Source organism: Palaemon carinicauda, chromosome 24, assembly GCF_036898095.1.
Source record: "Palaemon carinicauda isolate YSFRI2023 chromosome 24, ASM3689809v2, whole genome shotgun sequence".
NCBI classification, from domain to species: Eukaryota; Metazoa; Arthropoda; class Malacostraca; order Decapoda; family Palaemonidae; genus Palaemon; species Palaemon carinicauda.
The window spans coordinates 75,159,342-75,175,845 of record NC_090748.1 but is presented as its reverse complement, the minus strand read 5'-3'; the positions used below and the strand labels follow the sequence as shown (position 1 = coordinate 75,175,845).

The 16,504-nt window shown below is 47.2% G+C and overlaps 1 protein-coding gene across 1 annotated transcript in view; it reads right to left on the bottom strand.

The window, feature by feature from the left end:
• Window positions 1-16,504, bottom strand: part of LOC137617870 (FAD-linked sulfhydryl oxidase ALR-like) — a 79,093-nt gene that overhangs the window by 45,649 nt on the left and 16,940 nt on the right. The window contains exon 2 of the mRNA XM_068347819.1: window positions 10,262-10,436. Within this exon, the coding sequence (XP_068203920.1) occupies window positions 10,262-10,436 (175 nt within the window). The remainder of the gene's footprint in view (window positions 1-10,261; window positions 10,437-16,504) is intronic.

Genomic DNA, 16,504 nt, shown 5'->3' with positions numbered 1-16,504 from the left:
CGATCGTAGCTTCGCATGAGCGAGGATAGATCCAGCGGGCAGGAAAAAGTTATTCCTTTAAGCCTGAAGGTCAGGGAAAGGCTGAGCGACAGGCTTCATTGCCGAGAGCGGAAAGGAGCTTCCTCCCGCCGAAAGGCAATAAGACCGTTATTGCTGGAGAAGAGGCCTCACGGGAAGAGGTATATCTCCCACGGCACCCACCACCTTAGACTCTTCACTTTGCCTGGGAGACCCCTGTGGATGACTATCGCAGATGACGCGACCTCCGTACCGCGACTGTAGCGGGTTGTCTCTTCTAGAGGAGGAAGCGTAGTGTCTCCAGGCATGAAGCCGAAGCGATGCCCCGGTTCGGGAGAGATGTCGCAGTGTGGTTGCTTGAGTAGTCTGCGCCGTGGGAGAAGCTCTCCCGGGAGTTCCGTCAGGGGAAGCAGAGGGTCCAGAAACCGTTCTGCGCATAGTCCCAGTGGAGCTCTCCCATTGAAAGGTTGACAGACAACCTGGTTTTGTTGAGACCCATTGTCCGCAGACAAAAAGGAGGGAAGACGCAGGCGTCGAATTTGTCCCACCATCACCGGAATGCATCTTGCCAGAGTCTCGGGGTCTGAGACTGGGGGTAAGACTAGTGGAAGCTTGAGGTTCCAAGGTGTTGCGATCAGGTCCCCCAGACCAGCACTTGCTGGTTACCCAAGGTCAAAGACCCCTAGGTACACTCTCTCTATGAGGCTCTGCTCGGATAGTCTGAGAGAGACATTCCCCTGCCTGGAATGAGAGAGCCGATGGTGGAATTGAGAGAATCTCAATCATCCCGGTATCTCTACTACAAGATGTGAAGGTGTGAAAATGCGTCCCCTGCTGGTTAGAATGAAGTCGACGCGCAACGGGGCGACTTGGCAGGAGCTGTAGGATCTGAAGAGGGGCCAGACTAAGGCCCTTAAGCCTGCCTGAATGATGGAGAGGTATCCTTCAGGTCTTGACCATAGGCCTGGACCGGAACATGCCCCCCCCCCCCCTTTCCTTTGACGAGTCCGAGAACCGCATCAAGAATGTGGGGAAAGGACGAGAATATCCACTACCATCAAGAGGCTCCATAGGTCAACACCCATTGCAGGTTTAATAGTTCCGCTGGTCCCATAGGGCCAGGGAGTCCGGTTAAACATTGCCTGAAGCCACCGGGACTTGGATCGCCCCACATGGAACTTATCCTGAGGCGACCGTTCGGACTATAGACGGGTCAATGAGGAAAGAAGAACTAGGAAACGTTCCAAGGTAGGGCTGAAAGCTCTGCTTGACTGAGAACAGGTACTGCGACTCTCCTCAGTCTTGCCACAGTCAACCGAAAGGAAGGCTCGGAGGATGCGGTAACAGAATCTGGCGTCCCCAGGTGGTCACCCATCCAAGTACCGACGTTGCTTAACCTCGCTGGACGGACGAGAAGCGGGGTTTCCAATGTGGTAAGGCGGTTGACTCAAAATCATGGCCAGATACTCCAGATGTTGAGGCAGAGGAAGAGAAGGCTCCAAGCAAAATACCATGAGCCCACACTCATGGTCACATTCCGGAAGCTAGTCCCGGCGCTGAAGAAGGTCGAAACCCGAGCCTACCGGAGTTGACCAGCCCTCCAAACAGCAGAGGAGGCGGAAGCCTGCACCTGAGCGGCCAAGAGGAAGGCAGGGAGAGTTCTCTGGGGAAACAAACCTGCTATGCCACGGCGGGATAGCCACACTGCATCATAAGCAGGAATACTTGCAGTCTAGGCTGAATTCGACGAGCACCCTGGAAGATGGATGGAATGGAAACTGAAAGTACCCGTCCTTCCGATCCAGGGTTAAAGGAGTCCTGTCGCCTCGTTACCAGTCTGATCGATTCTGCTGGTCTACGCTGGCCGAAGTTTGTTCGACAAACTTGATCAGGACTGAGAGGTCGACTATGGACATCCCCTCTCAGATCCTTCCTTACAAGAAAGGATCGACTGAGGGGACCGGGGGTGAAGCCGTCGATGATCCTAAGGAAGACCTTCGCCTAAGGTATGGATCATTCTGCCCAACCGGGCAACTCTGCTGACGCTATGGCATAGAGGTTCAGAGACACTGAATTCGCTGACAGAGACAGCAGGCGCGATATCCTTGGCTACTCACAGAGATTGTGCGGGAATGGGCATCGGGAAGCTGTCATTCGGATGAGTAACCTTAAGCATCCTCCCAGCGAAAAAACCTGCAATCCTAGAGTTCGTGAACTCCTTTTAGGCCTATGCCCCTCCGGGGGAATCTCCCGTGCCATCTGTTCCTGACAGGAGGAAACTGCAATTGGACACCTTGTCCCAGTTGTCGTAGCCAATAACTTAGGCCGACGTGGTTGAAAGAAAAGGGCGCTGGAGCCCTGCAGAGTCTGGAAGAAAGCGCCTTGGAGGAGTGAAACCGGAAGTCGATTTACTCCGCACAGCAGCTGTCTAAGTCTCTGTCCTTGGGCACAGACAAAACTCTTCTCAAGGATGGAAGGGTGTCTGAGGTCGTCGACCTCCACAGATGAGACACCCGAAGGAAGCCTTCAGTCAGCGCGTCCAGATGGTACAACATCGAGCTTGTCCGCAAGTAGATACTTAACGACGAAAGGCCAAGGTGTCTGAGCTCGAGAGGAGGAAAGTACCCTTGATCTTCCTGTAGCTTCCTTGAACCAAACCTCGGGCCGTAACCGAGGAGGGAAAGAACCTGGTAAGCTCCCAGAGGAAGAGGTAAGCAGTCACCCCTTGTCCGATGGAGAAATCTTGAACGGAAAGCCCCCCCGCCAAAAATCCTTCCAGGGCAGGAGAAGGAGAGAGTACTCGTACAGGAGAGGGGACCCTCGAGACCGACCTCTTGGGAACCAACTTCGCCCTGGGGGAAGTCACCACGAAGTCCACTCCTCTCTTTCTCTTCAGCGTAGGAGAGACAGCCGCTGGTTTGTTACCCTGGCCGGCGAGTACTGGTTTCATAACCCTCATTAACGCCCGTGCCAGCGGACCAAACCATGTCTGCTGCTCCAAGGACACAGAGTCCGAAATCCTCGCTAAGGTGAAAGGGATCGGGCGATCCTTTGGAGTGGACCCGACTGTACCTGCCTGAAAAGAAGGTGGGGAAGAATGCTGTACTGACCTGTCTTCGTCCTGCACTACCAACCTGTGCTTGGATGGAGGTGATCCCGAGTGCCGTCTAGGAGCACGCGTCCCTACTGCTACCACCGGCTGTGGAATTCGCCGCGAACTATGGTCGCGCGAGGGCGAGGGATCGTGCTGCCGCGTAGGTGAAGAAGATCGCTGGCGATAATGACCGCATGATGGTAAGCGATGGCAAGCAGCATGTGTAGGTGAATGATCGCGTGAAAGGGTGCGATGGTGATCAGCATCCGCAGGAGGGCGATCGTTCAGGGTTGTGCGATGAGGAGCAGCATGCGTAAGCGGGCAATCGTGCAGGGTTGTGCGATGGCGAGCAGCATGCGCAGGTGAATGATCGCGTGAAAAGGTGCGATGGTGATCAGCATCCGCAGGAGGGCGATCGTTCAGGGTTGTACGATGAGGAGCAGCATGCGTAAGCGGGCAATCGTGCAGGGTTGTGCGATGGCGAGCAGCATGCGCAGGTGAATGATCGCGTGAAAAGGTGCGATGGTGATCAGCATCCGCAGGAGGGCGATCGTTCAGGGTTGTGCGATGAGGAGCAGCATGCGTAAGCGGGCAATCGTGCAGGGTTGTGCGATGGCGAGCAGCATGCGCAGGTGAATGATCGCGTGAAAGGGTGCGATGGTGATCAGCATCTGCAGGAGGGCGATCGTTCAGGGTTGTGCGATGAGGAGCAGCATGCGTAATCAGCATCTGCAGTTGAGGGTCGCGCGATGGCGATCAGCATCCGCAGTTGAGAGTCGCGCGATGGCGATCAGCATCCGCAGTTGAGGGTCGCGCGATGGCGATCAGCATCCGCAGTTGAGGGTCGCGCGATGGTGATCAGCATCCGCAGTTGAGGGTCGTGCGATGGCGATCAGCATGCGCAGGTGAGCTAGTAGCTGGCGAACCATGTTCCTTCAGAAGTGTTGGAGAACGTTGGCGTGCCAGCTGTAACACACGTGGGCGATCCGGAGATCGCTGGCGAGCTGATGATCGCTGGCGAGCTGATGATCGCTGACGAGCTGATGATCGCTGGCGAGCTGATGATCGCTGGCGAGCTGATGATCGCTGACGAGCAGAAGGCTACGCGTGGAAGCCTGCGCAAAGAAGAAGTCCTTGACCCCGACCTGAACCGAAGTTCTAGATCGCGAGGGCGAACGTGGGCGCACAGGGCACGTAACAGGAACCGCAGGGAAGATCATCTTGAAAGCGCTGACGAACCGAAGGGCGCGCAGGGAAACCCTGACACGCAAGGGAAGAACCCCCGTGGGGGCAACCCTTTGCCCCGAAGGAATCGTTGTCCGCCGGGAGACTGATGTCCGTCGGAAGACCGCTGTCCGTCGGGCAGACCGTTGTCCGTCGGGAAGACCGTTGCCCGTCGGAAGACGAGATCAGACTGCTGTCCATCTGCACCAAGGCGGAAGATCGAGAAAAAAAAGGAGTGTAGGCTGCAAACGGAGATCCAAAAGGGCGCCTCAAGCACCCTTATAGGGAGATGAGAGGCCCTTACGACGAGGCGGACGGAGGGCCTTACGGCGAGGGAGGCCAACAGCAACAGCAACAGAAGAAACCTCCGAAGAGGAGTCTCTATGAGTGTACTCTCTCGCGAACGAAAGAGAAACACTTCGAGGAAGAGACTGGTCAGCCAGTGACCTAAAAGGAGCAATCCTCCGAAGAGGAGCTCCTGCAGTTGCCCAGCCCCTTGAGCGAAACTGCAGGTGCGACCGCTCAGCACCAAGAGCATAGTCGCACGAAAAAAAGGCAAGAGAAGAACCCCCCAAAAGGGGAAAAACTCAAGCCTGGACAGGAAAAACTTCCCTCGGAAGGAAAGTTATCCGCCCAAGGAGGCAAGCCTCCTGACTGTTCTAAAAATGAACTGGAGAGCTGTCCGTCGACACGGGAGTACTACCAGTAGAAGGAGACACGCCCCTGACGAAAATACAAGGGGGGAGGCAGCAATAGCCGAATCCCCAGGACTCAACCAGACAGCTCACACCGTTGCTATATTACAGAAACGAACTAGATCGGTAACTGTAAAAAAATAAAACAAATAATATTAGTACACATTCATTCCCCCGGGAAGGCTCCGAAGAGGAATCCCGAGGGAAAGGAACAAGAATTACACAACAGGCACGTGCCCTCACAACCACTTACACTCGCGGAAGGAGAGCTGTAACCAAAACAGAATTATAGCAATTATAATTATGTAACTATGTAATTGTGTAATAAAAAAATGAATGAACACTAAAGAAAGAACGAAAACCCCGAAAGGAATCGTTCTACTAGATGAAAAAAAAAAAACAACTACAATTAGATTCATAACTAATTGATACAAACGTACGCGTAGCAACCCCCCACACGGAAAGGAAGCTAGGCTACAAGGGCGTAGTAACACGTAGTAAAAGGGTGAACGACCTCAAGAGAGAGAGAGAGAGAGAGAGAAAGACATAAGTCAAACTCGATCGCCACCCATAAAATACGCCGTGGTGGCCTAACTGCCGAGGCCTCCACGTAGATATCGTACACTACACACACACATCTGAAAAGGAAACTTACTTATTTCTATACTCAAATATATATACAAACATGAAAACATGTTTACATATATATTGAGTAAAAGAAAAGTAAGCGATTAAGTAAAGACAAAACAGACAATGGCTGCCAAGCGAGGACCAAGACAGAGACGTCTGTCACAGTCCGAGCCAAAAGTGAAAGTGAGTATTCACGTGTGTGTGAGGGGGAGGAGGGGTAGCTAGCTACCACTCCCCTACCCCCCCCCGCTAACTAGCGCGGGGGGTAATACACCCTCGTTAAATTCTAATGGCTCGCCATTTCAGCTACGCTAAAAGTAATAACCCTTTGTAAATAGCGTGGTTTGTATTTCGGTTACGGAACAAACACACATTAAACAATCTCACCAACCATTCAAGTACAGTCACACCCCCTTCCTTCAACATCTCAGCTTTCACACCATCCATACCAGATGCTTTTCCTACTCTCGTTTCATCTAGTGCTCTCCTCACTTCCTCTATTGTAATCTCTCTCTCATTCTCATCTCCCATCACTGGCACCTCAACACATGGAACAGCAATTATATCTGCCTCCCTATTATCCTCAACATTCAGCAAACTTTCAAAATATTCCGCCCACCTTTTCCTTGCCTCCTCTCCTTTTAACAACCTTCCATTTCCATCTTTCACTGTCTCTTCAATTCTTCCGCCAGCCTTCCTTACTCTCTTCACTTCTTTCCAAAACTTCTTCTTATTCTCTTCATATGACTGACCCAATCCCTGACCCCACCTCAGGTCAGCTGCCCTCTTTGCCTCACGTACCTTGCGCTTTACTTCCACATTTTTCTCTCTATATTTTTCATACTTCTCTATACTATTATTCTGCAGCCATTCTTCAAAAGCCCTCTTTTTCTCTTCCACTTTTACCTTCACTCCTTCATTCCACCATTCACTGCCCTTCCTCATGCTGCCTCCAACAACCTTCTTGCCACATACATCACTTGCAATCCCAACAAAATTTTCTTTTACTAACTTCCACTCCTCCTCTAAATTACCAGTTTCTCTTACTCTCACCTCGTCATATGCCATTTTCAACCTTTCCTGATATTTACTTTTTACCCCCGGTTTTATTAACTCTTCAACCTTCACTACCTCCCTTTTACATCCACCTACTCTATTCCCCCACTCTTTTGCTACAACTAATTTTCCTTCCACCAAAAAATGATCAGACATACCGTTTGCCATACCCCTAAACACGTGCACGTCTTTCAATCTTCCAAACATTCTTTTAGTTATCAACACATAATCCATTAATGCCCTTTCTACTACTCTTCCATTTGCCACTCTTACCCATGTATACTTATTCTTATCTTTCTTTTTAAAGAAGCTAGCACTTATTACAATCTCTTGTTCAACACACATATCTACCAGTCTCTCACCACTCTCATTTTCACCTGGTACGCCATACTTCCCAAGAGGAAGATAAATAAGATAGAATAGTGTGCCTGAGTGTACCCTCAAGCAAGAGAACTCCAACCCAAGACAGTAAAAGACCATGGTACAGAGGCTATGGCACTACCCAAGACTTAAGAACAATGGTTTGATTTTGGAGTGCCCTTCTCCTATAAGAGCTGCTTACCAAAGCTAAAGTGTCTCTTCAACCCTTGTCAAGAGCAAAGAGGCCATTGAACAATTATAGTGAAGAAGAATTGTTTGGTAAACTCAGTGTTGTGAGGTGCATGAGGGCAGAGGAGAATACGTAAAGAATAGGCCTGACTATTCGGTATGTGTGTAGGCAAAGGGAAAATAAATCGTAACCAAAGAGAAGGATCCGATGTAGTATTGTCTGGTCAGTCAAAGGACCCCATAACTCTCTAGCTCAAGTTGAAGGTCGACATCAAGTGTGGTCTGTGAAACGTTGCAATATATAAGGTTTTGTGTCTAAGAAAACTTTAATGGTTTGTGTAAAAAAAAAAAAAAAATATTTATATTGTATTTTTTAGTGTATCCCTCAAGCCCCTCTTTCCAAAAAAATATCTTAATCTATTATTATTCCTTTCCAGGTATTGACAGCAGGCCCTACACTCAGTAGGGAGTGTAGGGGAGAGAGAATTAGGATATTCTCTAGAGAATTTAGAATATTGCCTGTTACCAATCTGTACTAGTCTGTGATGCTGCTCTGTATCCATATAACTTGCCTTGTAACTAGAAGTAAGCTACTGTGTTGCTATATGAGAGTGTCATAAACTCATAAACATTAATAGTTAACAGGAGCTATTGAAATGGCATATTTGGTCGGAGGCCCAAGGAGTGAATTCATATGTTAGGCGGAGAATGACTGTGTTCGAGTATTGTTATAGTGGGCCGGCAGAGACCTGCACGGCATCGTATGCGGCCGTACTGTTCAGAATTTAGGACTGTTTAAGTGACTTTGCAGCCCGATGGTGGACGGGAGATTGATGAGGACAATAGTGTATTGATTTAGGGAAAACTATTGTGGTACTGTATTTTTCACCGTTATATGTTCTTTATAGATGGTTCATTAGATAGTAAGTGTTCAAGTTTATTACTGGTCATTACCAATGTTATAAAACTATAGTACTGCAGGGTTCTCCTTTAAGCTTAGTTCTGAAGAAATGTTTTTTTTTTTTGTTTTAGAGGCTATGTTGAGAATCCTAATATTTCTAAGTATTTCAAATCCTCAGGTTCTGCAGTCATGGTTTTGTTATGATTCTGAAGTTCCATTTTGTAACCATGTAGTGATATATCTTGCATGTAGCTTAGTATTTTTTCTCTTGCTTGTACAATGTGCAAAAGGGATGCTAATTTTTCCTTTAATTGATTATTCTAATTGATATAATATTATTCCTAATAGTTTTCAAATAAATATTTTTTGTTTTTATGAATACAGCATCTCATTTCAATTCCTTACACCAATGTGCTCCCCTTCTCAGCTAATGTTTTTTTCTTAGTTTTTTTAATTATGATATTCCCTTTCACCTGATGTTCTTATACTTTTACTTATGATCAGCAAGCTAAAGACAGGAGAAGCAAAGGGGTAAGTCAGGTTCTAGCTGGGTCCCCTTGCCCAGTATAAATCAAGGGGTGGTGCCCAGTACTCCGGTCTGTTGAACTGTTACTTAGGTGTTTTGGGTATTCCACCGTTGTATGTTTGTTGTGTAGTGAACGACGGGTTGTGGTCGGCATTCGGATAGTAGGCATTAGAACAATCTATTTAAAATCAATTTAAAACAACCCAATCGAGAGAACAACCTAACCCGCAGATGGGAAAGGTGTCCCCCGAGAGGTTCAGGCACATGATTCAGACTAAGTATTCCCTCTGGCAGCTGGCAACGAAAACAAGGGAGTGTGACGGCGGCAAAAGAAGAGGAGCAAGACCGAAGTCAAGCTCTGTGTAGTCCACTTCCCTCTAACGAACTTGCAGGAAGTGAGTGACATCTACTTTAGAATGTAGGATTATCCTTACGAGGACGACTCCCCTGCGGCGGAGCCCGGGTCACTGCACTTAGAGGAGCGGGGGAGGTCACCAGCCTACGACTTGTCCGGTGTTAAAGGGGAAGAGATCGTAAGAGAAGGTTTCTCCACCCTCAAAAAAAGCCACACTACGCTGTCACCAAAACGGCAACACTCGCACTGTAATGATTAAGGAATGCTTATATACAGTATCTATATAAAAACATTACAAGAATTTTTAAATATATACTGTATACAAGCACAGTAAAATGAAGGCAAAAGCCAGTTGAGAGAGAGAGAGAGAGAGAGAGAGAGAGAGAGAGAGAGAGAGAGAGAGAGAGAGAGAGAGAGAGAGAGAGAGAGAGAGAGAGAGAGAGAGAGAGAGAGAGAGAGAGAGAGAGAGAGAGAGAGAGAGAGAGAGAGAGAGAGAGAGAGAGAGAGAGAGAGAGAGAGACGAACGTCTACTCTCATCGAGACAAAACTAAAAATTGGCGAGACAACACAGGTGCGAGTGTATGAGTGGGGTAGCCAGCTACCACCCTATCCTGCGCTAATTGGCAGTAGGGTAGTTACACATCGCCAAAAGCCTTATGACTTGTCTTCCAGCTTTGCCGAAAGTATAATCTCTATAAATAGTGAAAGTGTTTGCATTTAGTGTCGGAACAAACGTTTCAGTCTTATTTTTCAATAAGATGATACCCTCAGAGGCATTGTTGTTGATACTTTGATAAACTTAAAAATGGTGGTTGAGCGCAGTAGTGAACTTCTAGCGTTAACTCCAACTGAGATGATGATTCCTTTCTGAGTTGATTATGTAATAATGACACCACCCACAACAGAGGAATTTCACCATTAGAGGCACTGTGTCGAGTTCTATTGACCCTGAATTCAAAGATCTCTCTTATACCCACAGAGTCTGTTCTTTGCATCTTGATAGACTGCCCCTAGAACAGGGTAGACAATATTATTTTAGTAATTATGTTGTATTGGATTACCTGTTCTAGCCTTTCACAGGAAAGTTCTTGGAGACCACACAACACATTATCTCCAAAAACAAAAAACTTAAATACACTTTTCTCATTCCTGGGCCTTTAAAATCACAGGCATATTAGGATTTCTAAAATTGACTACTGTAATTAAGTCCTACCCCATAATGGATAATCCTGATCACCTGACGATGTCTCTTCTGAAGTATTTAATTTATCACTATTTACAGTACTATCCTTGTCCCTTTCCTTAGATGTTGTTTCATTCTGGTGCTCCACAGACTGACTTTCCGTTTCAGGTTTATTGCTGTTCACTGGCTCACTTTTTACCCCTGCCTGTTGATCAATAGAAATAATTAATACAAATATCAATCAAGAGATAAAATGTTAAAATATTACAAATTTTAAAAGTAATTTGTATTTTTCCTAACTATACAACCTAAGTCCTTTCATAGGAGTTTTATTTCAGTGAAGCTGGAACACTCAGCTGTTAAAAAATATATAAAATTTTAAAAGCAATTTGTATTTTTCCTAGCTATAGAAACTCCTATAGAAAGTCCTTTAATTAGGGAGATTACTGTGATGCGAGCTGGAATCGGTCATTGAAATGAATAATGAGCAGTTATCCAACTGGTGAGGGTGCAGGGAAAAGCCCCCCCAGACCATTCAAAATTCCCTTTTGCTACTTCGACCCAGGACTTAAGCGGGGTGATTTAACAAGAGAAGACATATTAAAGGACTCAGGTTTGTAAGGCAGCTAGGAAAATATATAAATTACTTTTAAAATTTGATATTTGTTCCTACGCAACATAGAAACCCACATCCTTCAATTAGGGAGACTCACTGCTTGGAGGGATGGAAATCCCCCTAGTATTAAAATGACAAATTTGGAGATAATTTGTATTTTTCCCTGATTAATACAAAGCTGGAGTTATTTATTTGGATTATCTTTCGGAAAAGCTGGGAGGTAGCCATTAAACTTAAAAGTGCGAGGTGGCAACCCTGCCTAAAAGCTTGAGTGGGTAGGCTGGGGGGGCACCCCGCCACCTCTAAATATACTCTCGCAGCTGTGAGGTACGTCACTTTTGATTGCAGGCAGGACTTCTGGGGGTGAAGCGATGGCAAGCGTCTGGACCTGGGTCTAGACTGGGATGTGTGTGATCGCAAGACCTCTTCTCGTGAAGAGGAACACCTCCGAGGAGAGTGTTCAGACCGAGCGTGAAGCTCTATGACCTACGATATAGATGCTCTTTCGATCATTGCGAATGACAATCAGGAGAAAAGTGTCCTCGAGGAGATGGCGAGGATCATCCTTTCGCGTTGCTGGTGGGAGGAGCGCTGGTCTTAGGAAGATCATCACCTCCGACCGACGGGTTCCTGTGGGAAGAAACAGGAGGTTGAAGGTTAAAGGATGGCGAGTAGGGTCGTCAGTAGCAGGAGGCTGTGGGAGGGGCGAACGTGAGCGATCACCTCATCCGCGCATGGACGGCCCAGGAGAGGGCGACAGATGGACTTCGCACACCTCCAAAGCATGAGATGTTGAAGGCTCTGGAGAAGGGTCCTTACTGGCACTGCGCTGAGGGAGACGCAGAAGTTCCTCCTTTGAAGGGGGTCCAGAAACCCCTAAGGTTAGCCACACCTGCAACACATCTGAAAGGGAGAATGGCTCCCCGGCAGCTGGAGTTGAAGTTGCTCCTCAAGGGGAAGCAACACCACCCCAGTTACCCAGGGGTTGCCAAAGAGTCAGTCAGTCTGCGCTCCTGGTAGATTGTCCCTCGGAAGAACGCGAGCGGGAAGGAGCCTTTGAAAGAGAGGAGAAAGATCACGTTTAGCCTTCTTTCTGCGACGCCCAAATTTCTACCATTGAAAGGCAAGCCGCTCCCTACACTCTGCGCAAGGTGAACCCTGCTCGCAACGATGACCTCTACATAAAGGAAAGAGAGTGCGGGTGGGTATCCAGCGATGACATGAATGTACCGCATGCAGCACCCTGGCGCCCAGGACAGGTCCATGTGAAGGCGATCCGAAGAAATTACGCACACCTGAAAAGAAAACGCAATTAAATTTTGGACTTGTGTCAATAATGTTATCATAGATAAGAAGTAATCTGTCCTTGTAAGGTGTTGAGCTTGCTACACAACAAACTGAGTAACCACCACAGGTCCAAGCATAAAAGTGTCCAGGGACTTATGGGTACAATCTTTCAGGTAAAAGGTCATAAAAGAGGTCTGCCTCTGTCAGACACCCGCCTTTAAGAGTTTGCCCACTGACAGGTTCTTTCATAATGGGAGATGGGGCAATACCCGACTTCGTGAGCCATGATTCTGGCTGGCGCTTCAACTATCTGGATTGTATCACGAAGCCCGACCAGTGCTAATGAAGAGTCTCCTACACTCAGGCCTGAGGTATCAAGCCCTCTTCAGTCGCAGCAACCTTACGGGACACGAGCATCTCGTCAAAATCAACAGCTGTCATTTCCCAGGGGAATTTGAACCTAAAATCATGCACTGCCACATTCAGTCTTGGCCTCAAACTCCAGCACAAAATTAGGGGAGACCTCTATCTATCTACGAGTGTGGATGACTACATAAGAGAGACTGTGCAACTCGCTCACTCTTTTTACCCAAGTTAAGACTAGCAAGAAAACAGTATGAGTCTTGCATCAGATCTGTCTGACAACCTACCTACTCAAGAGCTCAATCAAAGTATGCGTAAGAGCCTTGAGGACTAGTCACATCCCATTCTGGGGGCCTGAGGTCCCGGCATGTACAAGACTGCTCAAAGCTCCTCACAAGTATAGACAGCTTCCAGGAGGCCGAGAGAATTATTCCCTTCAGTCGAAAGACCATAACCAAGCCTGAGCAGTAGCCTTTGATGGCAACAACTGAGAGACACTTCTCCTGGCGAAGGAACACGAGGAAATCAGCGATCTGTGCTAGAGATGCTCCGAACAGAGAAATACCACTTCTACAACACTAGCCACAGATGGCCCAGATGGTAGACATTTATCGAGTACATGTGCAGTGCTTCGCGAAAAGCCTTTCGCTCGGAGGCGATACAGTATAGTCTCCATCCATGAAGAGATGACTCCACAGACTGGTAATACCTCTGCAGGTGCAGCTGAGAGAGATTAGTGGGCAATAGGGATAGTTCTCTCAGAACCAAGACCAGATGAGCAAGCAAATCAGGATACCACTCAGCATATGAGCATCTGGGAGCCACCAGGGTCATTCTGATTCCTGGCATAATCACTACACTGTTGATTACTGGCTGAATCAGGCTGAACAGGGGAATGGTGTAGACATATAGGTAATCCCAGGGGTGTTAGAAGGCATCTTGGAACACTGCCCATGGGTCAGGAATGGGGGAGCATTAGATGGGGAGCTTCTTGTTTAGCAGAGTTGCATACTTGTTGATCTCAGGAGAGCCCCACAGGGCAATAACCCTTTCTATCACGAAAGGATGTAGAGATCACTCCGCTCCTACAACTTGCCCTTCATGGCTGAGTGTGTTTGCTGGGACATTCCTCTTGCCCGGAAGGTAAGTTGCTGACAACTCCCTGGTATGAAACTCCGCCCAGATGTGCATCTGCTTCGTCAACTTGCTTGTTGACATAGGCCAATACAGTTGAGCTGTTGCTCATTAGCAGTACCGAGTGCCTCCTAAAACCCTCTGGGAACACTTGCTGACCTAGGAAGGCCATTTGCATCATGAAAATGTTGATATGCAGATACAGTACCTGTCTTCCTTGGACCACACTCATGATACGACCAGGTTGTCAATGGCAGCACTTCACCCTTTCTTCAATGCACCCAAGAACAAATACAAGTCCAAAAGCAGGGAGTTGAGTGGAACTGCCAGGTGAGGTAGTTTTCACCAAGACACCAGGCAGGATCACTCCAGACCGCCAGTAACACTGATGCAGGAAGGAACAGAGGATCCCAGTTGGCTACCCAGTGATCCTTCAAACACTACTGAAGGGATCTCTGTTGGAAATGCAAAAGAGGAACAAGCACCTCCAAGGACAGATGTCCAAGAAGACATTGCCATTGCTGAGCTAGAACTATCGCATAACCTTCCTAAACTTGCTGATGCAATCATCTATGGCAAAGACTTGTTGCTGCCAAATCTATCATCATGCCCCAGTACTTCACCCTCTTCCTGGGTACGAGACTAGATTTCTCCAAGTTTAACACAATCCCTAAATCGTGGTAGTGTGAGAATTCTATCCCGATCCTGAAGCAACGGCCTCTTCGATAAGGCCATTGATAAATCAGTTGTCAAGATACATAAGGAGACATATCCCTTGCGAGGGGGACCATGTGGCTACCATGGTGAACACCTAAGGAACAGTACACATTCTGAAACAGTCTTGAACTGGTACATCGATACCATTGAGGGAGAACCAGAGGTACTTTTGAGAGGTTTGATGAAAAGGCACTTGAAAGTACAGTACTACCCTAAAGTGGTATTGTTGCTTATCAACACCACCTAGTGGTTTGATAGGAGCAGTTAAGAATGCTGGAAGGCGAGACAGGTCACCTAAACTCTAGCATAATAATGTGACCATTCTGATCTACATCAGACCATTAACCTGACACTCCTTGTTTGAAACAGTGGGGATCCCCAATCTTAATGTGTCTGTGAAGATCATAAGTTCCGAAGGGTAAAACAGAAAGTCTGCACCCTTGCAGAGGTTGGTGTTAGAAAGCCACACCTTATATCTGTCTTAGATCTCCTCTCTCAGAACACTATTCTGGGACGGAACTTGTTTTGCAACTAGAAGGCCTTGTTCACTACCATGAACTGAAAAAACTCAAGTGCATTGTAACCATAAAGTTTAATTATCTGATTGCTTATCTGATCGTGCTGAAGTCTTAAGACCGGCCCCCAGTTTCCAGATGCCCAAAGGGCATAACCTTTACCAAACCACATTGCAACAAAAAAAAAACATTGCTGTTGGCTTGCAAGTGGAATACTGTACGTGCCTTGTGCCACAGGATCGTACATGCTACCCTTGTTGCCTAGACACAAGTTCAGCTGATAATAGGCTAGGGCGAGACTAGGGGAGTTGTACGGGTCATGGGACCACAGGTGTGTAAGTACGAGCCTGCGTTGTTCACTCTACCTTGCTAGGTAGAGCAGGGTTATCAGAGTGAGAAAAACCGCGGGGCAAAGGTGGACGAGATGAGCATGCATGAAGATATCATGCTGCGCTCTCAATTCGGCAAGGCAATCGTCATAGCAATCACAACTGGAGACCACAGTTGCACGGACCTGCCTATGAAAGCGGGTATACCTGCTAGCGCGCACACTGGGGCATGTGAGCAAGCTCTGTGTTCCCAGGACCACGCGCCAACACGTGTCTCCCCACCTCTTTTATCCAAACTGTAGGGATCCTCCCACATGTCATTATATTACTGAATAGTAGGAAATCTGCTCTTGGAGGAGGGGTCAAAAATTGTATAACACTATGGCCTTTTGCATGCCACCATTATTCAAGTGATAAGCTAAGCTTCTATGTGTTGATACAATTTCTTTTTAGGGTCAGCATCCACTCTTAGAGTAAGTTGACCGAGCATGATCGATATGGTTACGCCTATCCCTACTGTCTGTCCAAAGACTTTACGACAGTAAAAGTAAAAGGGGGAACGTGGGAAAAGCGAGGAGAGCACCAGCAAGCGACAGCTCTGAGATGAGTGCTCAAGTGTAACTACTAATTAGAGCCCTTGTGAAGTAAATGTATTTCCTTCAATTCTGCATTATAAACCTTTGTACCAGCTCAGGTTTGTATTGCATATAATTCCTATACCTTTTAACACTAACACATTTTACTTTGTGTTAGCCAGAAATTGGGGCTTTTAAAGTGTTACTCCCATGGATTGACAGGTGAGAGAATGTATAACCAATCAAGAGTAGTTGAAAGCTATGCTACTGATCTCGAACAATAGTGCGATCAATCAAAAACAACCACTTGAGCAAATACGACTTGCAAACACTTCCTTGTGTCATGCCGCTTTCTTAAAACAACATGCGAGCCCATAATAGTACATCCGAGAGCAAACTAAAGAAATGGAGCTACTGAACAGCAAGCAGTTGCTAAATATGACAAATTCGTAGATAATTTGTATTTTTTCTAACTATACAAACCTTAGCTATTTAATAGGGGTATTACTTTCGGCGTAGCTGAAATGACAAGCCATTAATTTTTAACGAGGGTTTACTACCCACACCGCTAGTTAGCGGGGGTAGGGGAGGGTAGCTTTCTACCACCCACCTCTCACACACCTGTGCTTGAGCTCACTTTGCTTGGAGGTAGGACTTCGAGGGGGATAGGGCTGGCGGGCAAGTTTGGTTAAATAGCTAAGGTTTGTATAGTTAAGAAGAATACAAATTACCTACGA